The sequence below is a fragment of the Camponotus floridanus genome, unplaced genomic scaffold (genome assembly GCF_003227725.1).
Source record: "Camponotus floridanus strain SB8 unplaced genomic scaffold, Cflo_v7.5 scaffold26, whole genome shotgun sequence".
NCBI lineage: Eukaryota > Metazoa > Arthropoda > Insecta > Hymenoptera > Formicidae > Camponotus > Camponotus floridanus.
In genome coordinates this window covers 1,917,728-1,928,963 of record NW_020229392.1, presented here as the reverse complement: position 1 = coordinate 1,928,963, position 11,236 = coordinate 1,917,728, and the positions used below count along the sequence as shown (strand labels likewise).

General features: G+C 24.4%; 1 protein-coding gene across 1 annotated transcript; it reads left to right on the top strand.

Moving 5' to 3' along the window:
- The first annotated feature begins 257 nt into the window (after positions 1-257).
- LOC112638189 lies at positions 258-10,612 on the top strand. Its single transcript, XM_025409344.1, has 8 exons — positions 258-334; positions 414-981; positions 3,835-3,872; positions 4,014-4,237; positions 4,394-4,637; positions 4,905-5,160; positions 10,250-10,380; positions 10,563-10,612. Exons 1-8 carry the CDS (start codon positions 301-303, stop codon positions 10,610-10,612), a joined length of 1,545 nt encoding a protein of 514 aa, XP_025265129.1. The 5' UTR covers positions 258-300.
- The last annotated feature ends 624 nt before the right edge of the window (positions 10,613-11,236 follow it).

Below are 11,236 nucleotides of genomic sequence, written 5' to 3'. Positions count from 1 at the left end.
TGTGTTTTCTTGTTGGAAAGGAATGGAAACAACGAATAAAGAGCGCAAAATTCTAATTCTAATTCTGGCTAGCCCTATTTTTTCGTTAAATTTCTTTCAAGGAAAAAAGAAGATGATGCAAAACTGTTTATTGTTTTTGTATTTTGAATATTTTGGATGTTGTGTGTGTTGAAAATTAGTAACGAATAGGTTATCTTTATCTTATTAGGAATTCCTTTATCCATAATTAATTTGACGAATTAATAACAAGATTTTTTAAATCAAATATATTGTAAGCAATGTTTGAATTTATTTTTAAAAATGGATCATCGCATCATACAAATACGCAAATCTGGTAATGTAAATAAGAATAATCTATTCGTGATGATCTATCATATATTCTATTGAATAATTTTAACGTTGACTTTTAACAGAAACAAATACAAGCAAGAATGCAGATGCTTTCATTGTTAGTGAAAAATATCTGGAAGTTCTAATTTCATCGTTGGAAGTAAAATTTCTGTATGAAAAATGTAAAGTTCCCAAAATGACTAAGGAAATGTTCAATGAGATAGAAGTCAAATTAAATAATTTATTTGAAAATTTTTTAACTACTTCAACAGAAATTGGATTTGATGATATTGTAGCTCTTGCAGTAGCTTATTTTAATTTAGGTAATATTTATACTCACAAAGAAGTTAATTTAAAAACTGCTGAAGATTATCTTATGAAATATATAGAATTATTGAAGGGACAAGAGCTGCACTGTAAAGTTATTTTGACAGCTATCCAAGCACATATTGACTTAAATATAGTTTATATAAAATCACAACAGTTAGAGAAATGTTATCCATTGTTAAATGAAGCATTAGAACTATATTTAAATTATACAAAGAACGAAGATGAATATCCCGATCCTTTTCATATAGATGCCTTATATCGTAGTAAAGAAATAATAAACTCAAAAATTCAACTAACTACATTGCATACATTAACTTTAAAGTATATGATACAATTATATTACTTTCAACCTAGAAATATGCAATATACGTTCATAATTTATTGAATAAGCAACTGAAATCAATAGAAAATTCTACTGAAAATGATATGTTCATATATTGGGCTAAAGCTTCAACTGACTTATCTATTTATTTTTTATATTATGATCGCTTTATAGAAGCCAAAATTCATCTTGCTGCTACAGAATATATGACATTGAGATATTATGTACTGATTATAATAGATCAGGATGCAAACTCTCGTACAAATAATAATAAATATAATCTAGTTTATACATTCATCACTCAACTTTGGGCAGTGTATTGTATTATGTTTTTACATTTATCAAAAGAAAAATTACTACAGTTTGAAGGTAATAGATTTTGCGAGGCAAATAACATAGAATCAAAATCTTATTCGAAGTCAGAGAAAGAATTAATGAAACTTCTAACATTTGTTGACTTAGAAAGAGATCTAGAAAACATTGATAATTATCATATCACAAATACATATGTGTCTAATCTCAAAGATGTAAAAATAATTTTTGCAAATATTTTAAGATGGCTTAATATAATATACATGCATTTTAAAGGAATAAATAAATTTATACCTCAAATGCAAATAATACTTCGCATATCCAAAGCTTACAAATATGCATATTTTGAAGGAAGTAAAAATAAACAGATAAAAGTAATTAAACAACAAACAAAAATGTTAGAGAATTATATTAGTGCATTATCTTCAAAATATAATACATTACAAGAATATCAATATTATAAACATCTATACTTTGAACTAGCAATTACCTATTCCACGCTCTTGATGTCTGAATTAAATGAAATTGAGAAAATTACTGGCGAAATGAAAATGGAAACTAAGCGATTAGTGAGAAATATTATACATAATTTTTGTTTTTATTTATAAGTATTTTTAAATTTTAGCTCTTTTTATATATTTGAATTTTTAGATTTCTTTCTTGAAACTTTTACACATGCGTTCTATTTGTAATATTATATCATATGTATTATGCTTTATTATAAATAAATATAATAAAGAACACAATTCATTATGCAAACTTTCTTCATTTTATATATACTCAACATGTAATTAAATATATAAGAATTGATAATTTCTTTGAAGACAAACCAAAATAAATGTTACAAATAAAAGACACAAAAAAGGGTTTAAAACTAATTCTTTAAAGAAAAATATTCAGACTTAAAAATAAAAATTTTTATACAAATTATTCTTATACTATATGTGTACTCTATTAATAGTAGAATAAATTTTTTATTATGTTAGCGATGTAATAAAATATTAGAGTTTTTTGAATTGTAATGCTTGTGAAGTTTTATGATTTTATACCATCTTGTTATAATTATATTCTTATGATATGTATAACATTTATGAGAAAATTCAGTAGTCATCAAGGAGATAAATTAAATGAGATAATTAAATTTTTAATTTCGATGTAAAAGCTAAAAAAGTAAAGTCATTCTTTAAATGAAACTCAAATATTATCGATAATTTATATTTTATATTATATAGTCGATGCGATGTATATAAATTATATTTTTTCGTTCTAATCATCGCTTTTGATCTCACTCTGGAGTCGGTATCGAAGTAATATGAGCATCAGATGGATCAGTTTTAAAGCGCGACACATTTAATTGATGAGTAAGTAATAATTGAAATCGTATTTTAATAATTTTTCGCGGTTCTGTAGCGTAAATTCGACATATAGCAACATGCGATGTATTATTTATGAGATCTCGTCGTTCGCGCGATAATAGTCGAATAAGTAGGTCAACAATGTTAAACGTTACATTAATTTTCAAGATGCAATCGCGAAACGTATCCTGTTTCTACTCCTGTTATTTCTATTTATTGCTTTATATTTCTTCATCTTTAAATATTTGCGCAACATAATTGGTGAAAAATAAAAAAATAAATAATAAATTTTAATACTACTTGACATTTTGTTAAAAAGAAATTATATCTACAATATAACATTATATAATTATTTGATCATAACGAAAATTTACCTATGGCTAATCGTCTTTAATATCATGTCGATGTTATTTCTAAATCTTTGTTTTCTTCTTATTGTTTCAATATTGATGTTCCGTCTATGTATTTTATATACTGCGGCAAAAGATACTCATATATACCCAATAATATAATCTCGTGTTCTGATTAGGTATCAAATAGAGAAATTCCTTCGAACTTTAGAAGTTCTCTATTCGATAACCAATTGAATATCTATTTACTGTTTTCTTGTTGGAAAGTTAGGAAAAACGAATAAAAAGCACAAAACTAATTTTACTAGTTTCACTTTTTTCCGTTAAGTCTTTTTCGCGGAAGAAAGGGATGAAGCAAAACTGTTTATTTTGTTGTATCTCAAGTATTTTGAACGTTTGTTGGAAATTAGTAACGAACAAGTTATCTGGGAATCTTTTATTAAGTTTTCAACGTATATGACAATCTTGCATAACACGATTTTACGAGTTAATAAGAGGAATTTTCGTGTCATATTTATTGTAAGCAATGTTGGATTTTATTTATAAAGTCTTGGAACAACGCATCGAACAGATACTCAAATCTGGTAATGTAAATAAGAATAATGTATTCAAAACGATCTATCATATATATATATATATATATATATATATATATATATATATATATATATGTATTCCATTGAATAATTTTTTAACTTCGACTTTTAACAGAAACAACAAAAACGAAAGAAACAAATGCAAGTAAAAATAACGATGTTCTTTTTGGTAATGAAGAATACTCAAAAATTCTAAATTCAACGTTTGAGCTAAAATTTCTGTATGAAAAATTCGATAGGGATAATAAAATTTCCAAAAGGATTAAGAAAATGATCAGTAAGGGGAAATTCAAGATGAATAATTTATTTGAAAATTATGTAATTAATTCAATGGAAATTCCACTTGATGATATTTTAGTTCTTGCAAAAGCTTATTTTAATTTAGGTGAAATATATATTTACAAACAAAATAATTTAGAAGCTGCTAAATATCATCTTATTAAATGTATAGAATTATTGGAAGGAGAAGAGTTGCACTATAAAGTTATTTTGACAGCTATTCAAGCACGTATTGTCTTAAATAGGGTTTATATGCAATTAAAACAGTTAGAGAATTGTTATCCATTGTTAGATGAAGCATTAGAGCTATATTTAAATTATACAAAAGATGAAAGTGAATATCCAGATCCTTTCAATATAGATGTTTTTTATTATCCTAAAGATGACATTAAAAACTCCAAAATTCTTCTAATTAAACAACATATATTGACTTTAGAGTATATGAATGACCTGTATTTTCGTGAACCCATAAATATGCATAAATTTGTAATATATGTTCATAATTTATTGAACAAACAGCTGAAAATAATGAAAAACTCAATTGAAAACCACATGTTTATATTATGGGCTGATGCCTCAACTAATTTAGCTCTTTACTTTTTATATTATGATCGTTTTATGGAAGCCAAAATTCATCTTGCTGCTGCAAATTATATGACAATGATGTATGCATCAATTTTAACAGATCAAGATTATTCAGAAACTTGTGAGGATATTCTGCAATTCTCTCGTACATCTACCATTGAAGTTTGGGTAATATATGGTATTATGTTTTTACGTTCATTAAGAGAAAGATTAATACAGTGTAAAAGTAATAAATGTTGTAAAGCAAATAACGTAGAATCAGAATCTCATCCAAAGTCAGAGAAAGAATTAATGAAACCTCTAACATTTGTTGACTTAGAAAAAGAGCTAGAAAATATTGATAATTATCATATCACAGATACATATGTGTCAAATCTCAAGGATATAAAAATAATTTTTGTAAATGTTTTAAGATGGCTTAATGTAATATACATATTTTGTAAAGAAAATCAGTATTTTTTCGGAGATCGGTTTCTGTCTCAAGTGCAAACAATACTTTATATTTCCAAAGCTTACAAATATTATGCATATTTTGAAGGAAATAAAAGTAAACAGGTAAAAGTAATTAAACAACAAACAGAAATGTTGAAGAATTATATTAGTGCATTATCTTCAAAATATAGTACATTACAAGAATATCAATATTATAAACATCTATACTTTGAACTAGCAATTACCTATTCCACGCTCTTGAATGTGACGTCTGAATTAAATGAAATTGAGAAAATTATTGACGAAATGGAAACTAAGCGATTAGTGGAAAATATTATACAGAATTTCAATTTATGTCTAAATAATGTTTAAATTTTAGTCTTTATATACATATACATATATATATATATATATATATATATATATATATATATATAAGTACTTTATTAATATACTTTAAAAAATTTGAGTCTTTATATATATTTAAAATTTTTGATTTCTTTTCTGAAACTTTTAGGCACTTTATTTGTAATATTATATCATATGTATTGTGTTTTCGTTGTTAAAAATATGATGAAAAACAATTCATATTATGCAAAATTTATTTTTTAAATATATATTTAACTTGTAATAAATTTATATAAAATTAGATAACTTTTTGCGACTAACTAAAATAAATATTACAAATAAAAGGCATAAAAATAAGATATTTATAAAACTATTTTTAATGAAAAATACTTAGACTTAAAAATAAAGATTTTTCTACAATCAAATTATTTTTATACTATCTATTATGTGTGTATTCCATTAATAATGTAATAGATTTTTCATTATGCTAGTAACGAAATAAAATATTATTTTTGAATTGCAATGCTTGTTAAGTTTTATGATTTTATGTCATCTTGTTATATATAATTAGAGAATATAATGAAAGGCTTGAGACGGCATCAAAAGATGGAGCAATCATGAGGTAAATAACTTACTTGTTTATTACTATTTGTAAAAAATTAAACAAAAGAAAAATTTTAAAACGTATAATTATTTTTCGAGATATTAAATATAACGTGGATTTGCTTTAAATATAACGTACCATTCTGGCTTTAATTTAGATTAAATAGATATATTTGTGTATTTTATAAATTCAACGTTGTTTAATTCTGCCGGAATTACATAGATGAGTTTGAATTATAGGTTATTTTATTATTTTATTGTTACTATTTTATTATCAGATTATTATCTATTTGTTATATTTGTTGTTTATTTTATGAGAGAGTGGATTTGAGAAAATTACTTGTGTTTATATGTGTGCATGAAATATACATACAAAATATATCTATAAAATGACAAATATTAGTAGTAAAACAATTTGAAATATTTTTCTGGCAATTATTAATACATAAAAGTTCGTATACAATAAATTTATGTTCATAATGCAAATCATATATACATAATCTATTATATGCATAGTCTTATTTATTATTTGTTCTTATTATTATTTTTTTCTATTTGATAATAGAACCATAATTTATTTTAAAATTATATTAAACATAATAAAAATTAAAAATAATAAAAATAAAAATTTTAAAATAATAAAAGTTTAGAATATAGAATATAATAAAAAAGTTAGGAATATATAATTAGTAACAATTAGTAAGTAAGGAATATATAATTAGTAACAATTAGTAAGTATTATTAATACATATACTCTACATAAATCCATTGTCCTTTTTAAATGAATGGATTAAGACAAATTGCACTAAATATTTAATATATGTGGAATATATGTGGCTGCCTATCAATATGCATACAAAGATGTACACTTGAGCATTATTTGTTATAAATTAAATTGGACATTATTTGTTTTGCGTTTTTGATCATTTTGAGAGAGAGAAGAGATTAATTATTCCTTAAAAAATATTTGTACAACTTGAGTAATGATTGGTGTAAAGTTATATAAATGGTTTATGGATATAAAGTGTGGGGCGGCGTGTGACGACAAGGTACTTGTCTACTGCCCAAGGTACCATACGAAGGTTTCTTGGGTTCGAGTCCCGTTGAGGCAGAAATTTATTTCTGCGATATAGCCGCCTAAATCCCCCACCTAACTCTTGTATCAAGAAGTCAACATTGGCCATTTAATTTTAAAGAAATTAAAAAGAAGAAGAAAAGTTTCTATATGAAACTCAAAACAAAATTGGAATGTATATTTAACTTCAAGAATCATCTTCTTTATAGAGATATATATAGGATATATATTCTAAACTATATTATAAACTACATTACACAATTCTTAATTACATTTGTAATATTAAGAAATACATACATCTTATAATAAAATCTGTTACTTAACAATTGTTCAACAAAAATATACTGTACAAATGTTTATTATTTATACATTTGCAAAGCTGTTTTTTCTGCTAAACGCAGTTATTACTTGCATCATTATTTTATTAATTTTTTTTATAGTGCTGTTACATAGCTTTCATCAACATATATTTTCTGCCATAATAATTTCACGACAATTTCAAGAGAAAGAACATTTTATGAAAATATGCAGGTTACGGATATTTTACAACAATTGGGAATAAGCACTTATGCTAATGTTTTCGAAAGTAATTAATAAGTATTTTAAAACATTATCTTTGCTCTAGAAATTAGTGTCATGCAATACGATTTTTATGCGTTTTACATGTAATATGAACTTATAATAAAGTTTTGTATATCAGAGTCGTTTAATGAACATTAAATATGTCTCTAATTTTTAAACTAAAAAATAACATAATGTAACTTTCATGTAAGAAAAGTGAAACGCGGAATTAGAAAAATATATTTAGCATTTTACTATATGCATCCACAATAAGGTTTCAGATTATCTCTGGATTATATATGATAAACTAACGCATGTATTATATATGATAAACTAACGCATGTATTTTTTATGGAAAATTTCAAAAACTTGACATATTAAGGCGGAAATTGTATATATGATTTTTGCAGTATATTAATTTTTATGGTGTATTATTTTTTTACTTGGTTTCTTGTGTCATCTCGTGTTAATTAACTTTATAAATATTTTACATAATATATTTTTCATACACACACACACACACACACACACACACACACACACACACACACACACACACACAAAAGCCAGCATTTGTGTACACATTCTAAAAATTTCATTTTTTAATTGAAAAATTTGTGAATATTGAATTTTTTTCATATTTTAATTGAAGAAAACGGAATCACAATGGAATTAATGAAAGACTTAGATGAATAAGTAATTGCTGAATTCCGAAGTGAGTTCACGCATAACTTTTTTATCATATTGGAAAAAAACTTTTCACAAAAGAAAGAAATAAGCACAAGTTCAGATGCAGAAACTAATGTGGGTTTAACAAATATTCCATTGTTGATTGTTGTTTTGTTTTGATTTATTTAACTCAAATATAAAAATTACTCTGTTGGTATAAAGTATTAAAAAAATTATTTTATTTGGTGTTTGATTGTTTTGTTTATTAGTATAAAATCACTGTCGGTAATATATTTTTATTTTTATTTTATATTTTTAATCATTTTTTCTATACAATTATTTTTATTGTATTAATAAGACCTGATCTTATTAACACCTGATCTTATTAACATCTATTATAACTTGATCTTATATTTACCCAGCTAATCATTTGTTTGCGGATTGCTAGCAAGCGGAAAACAATTTTCTGCCGAACGAAGTTGTCAAATCCAGAGCATACTGTGTCAAGTGCGCTCCAATTGCAACCAAAAGTTGAAATCGCATTCTATTAAATTATGTGCAAAACCACACAGTGCAGATGTGTCACTAACAGTGCGATAACAGATGAATGCAACAAACCGAGAGCAGATTTATTAACATCCTGTAATTAAAATAGTGAACAGAAATAAATCTTCAAACTACTTTTGGCATGTTTGCGTGTTTTTGTTGCAAAATGATGTTTCAACAGATCTGCTGCATTTCTGTCATCATCACTTTCTACAGATCTGCTTGCTATTCACTGCCACTTTGTCACGTAATCTGTCTGAACGATATTGATGAATATTTACTGAAATTGTGTTCACAGTATTTTCAATGGCAAAGTATGTTTCTCATTTGCAGCTTTTTGATAAACAGAATATGTTGCCTGCATTTGCATTCACAGAAATGATTAGCTGGGTACTTTAATAAAAATACAAGACGGATAGCAAATATTTTTTGTTCATATTAAAAGCAAATGTGGCTTAAAAAATATTTTATTATACAATTTACATGTTTTACGAAAATATATAAATTATTATAAAATATATTTATATATAAATTATTATAAAATAATAAAATAGTATTCATATTATTAAAAAAATAATTTATAATTTATAATATATTAGATACTTAAATATTTATAATACATTAGAAATATCTATATAATAATAATTGAAAATAATTGAAAATTGAACATAATTATGGTTTTTTATGTCGACAATTATTCTACTTGTTTCTGACCATTGTAATAAATTATAATTAAAATTACCTAATGTTAAGAAAGGCTAATTTTATTATTATTATATTTTAATATGGTACATGTATGTGGCATGCCACGTGTTAGAAAATATTTTTCTTTCAATGTTAAGTAAATTATTAATACATTAACTCTTAAAAAGTATTGTAAAAGAGGATTTCTGAAGGTACATTTGTTTCTAAAAATTTGTAAATACTTATTTCCTTTTCGACATTTTTATTAAGTTATGAAAAGTAGATTTAGCTCATATTGACTCAAATAATATAGAAGAATAGTAAATCGAATAGTAAAAATAAATAGTAAAATAAAATAAAATAATAAAAAGAATAGTAACAATCGTAAATCCTAACAAAAAAACAGCAGAATTAAATCATTTTCTAAACATACGTACTATAAATTTTGTGTACTTTTTAGAGCACAGGAAATAGTTTTCATATATCCAACACTAGTCTTGAAAAAATATCAAAATGCAATACAAGAGATGAGTACTTGTGAAAATTATAGCAAAAAAAGCATATTATGCGAAAAAAATGCATCTACTTTTCAAGATATGTTTTTGGAAACAATTTCTAGCATTGAAAATTTATTACAATAATCAAAAATGGATAGAATAATTTTATGTGACTCTCAAGACTAAAGAACTAAGTGGGTCAATGAGAAATAAGCTTTGCAATATAATTATCACTTACATGAAGGATCATAATATTGTGTATGTTTCCTATGCTATATTATTATAAATATTATTTTCTTTGCAGAATTTATTATTATTTTTATAACTGTACATATATATTTATAATTATATAATACGTTGGAATAATTTTTACAGTATGACAAATGAAATAGCCGAAGGCATTTTAGAACGAATTGTCAAGTTATTTCCTTCTGAAGCTGAAGGTATCTACTTTATAGATGGAAAAAAGATCCACACTTTGAATAAGAAATCAATAGCTATGAAAGGTAAACTATTGTCGTGTTAGCGCAAGAAAATATGCAGAAAATATGCTTTTTCAAAATTAAAAAAATGATTGATACAAGAACCTGAAGTTGATCCTGATGATAATTTTATTGATAATGATGGTAAAGAATTTAGTAGAGAAATGCTTACAAATGAATATTACATAATTATTATACATTTCTAGTGAGCAATGAAGATATTCAAAATGTTTTGGATTGGTTAAAAATTAACTAAGCACCTTGGGATGTGGATAGTTTTGGATAAATGACACTTAATTTCTAAATATCGACTTTAATTATTAATGAAATCATCTGATAAAGGATTGAATAACATATTTGAGGAATGGTCTCTTTTAAAACATCCATATGGATATAAACTTATCAAACATGATTTTGAGCAAATGCAGTTAATAAATTTCTGTTTAACTTTAGAAAAATGGAACGAATTTTTTAATACAATAAAACAAAATGTACAACTTACAAATAAAAATAATGATTTCTCAGATTTAATAGAAACATTAAATTTAGATATATTTGAAGGCACAGGCACACAATTTAATTTATTTATTATATTTATATTATTATTATATATTGCACTATATATACAATACGCAATATGCTTGATTATAACTTAATAATTTGTCTTTTTTTTTCTTATAGATTCCAAATTAGCTATAACAATACAACTTTTTTCATACATGATCCCTCCAAACAAAAGGTCAAACAAAAACACATTGCGACAAAGAAAAACTATAATAAAGCATTCATTGCTTTGTCGAAAGATAATATGATAAAATGTGTAACTGTAAGCATATTGATATCTAAAATTTTTATTTAAACACACATAATGTTTTGATTA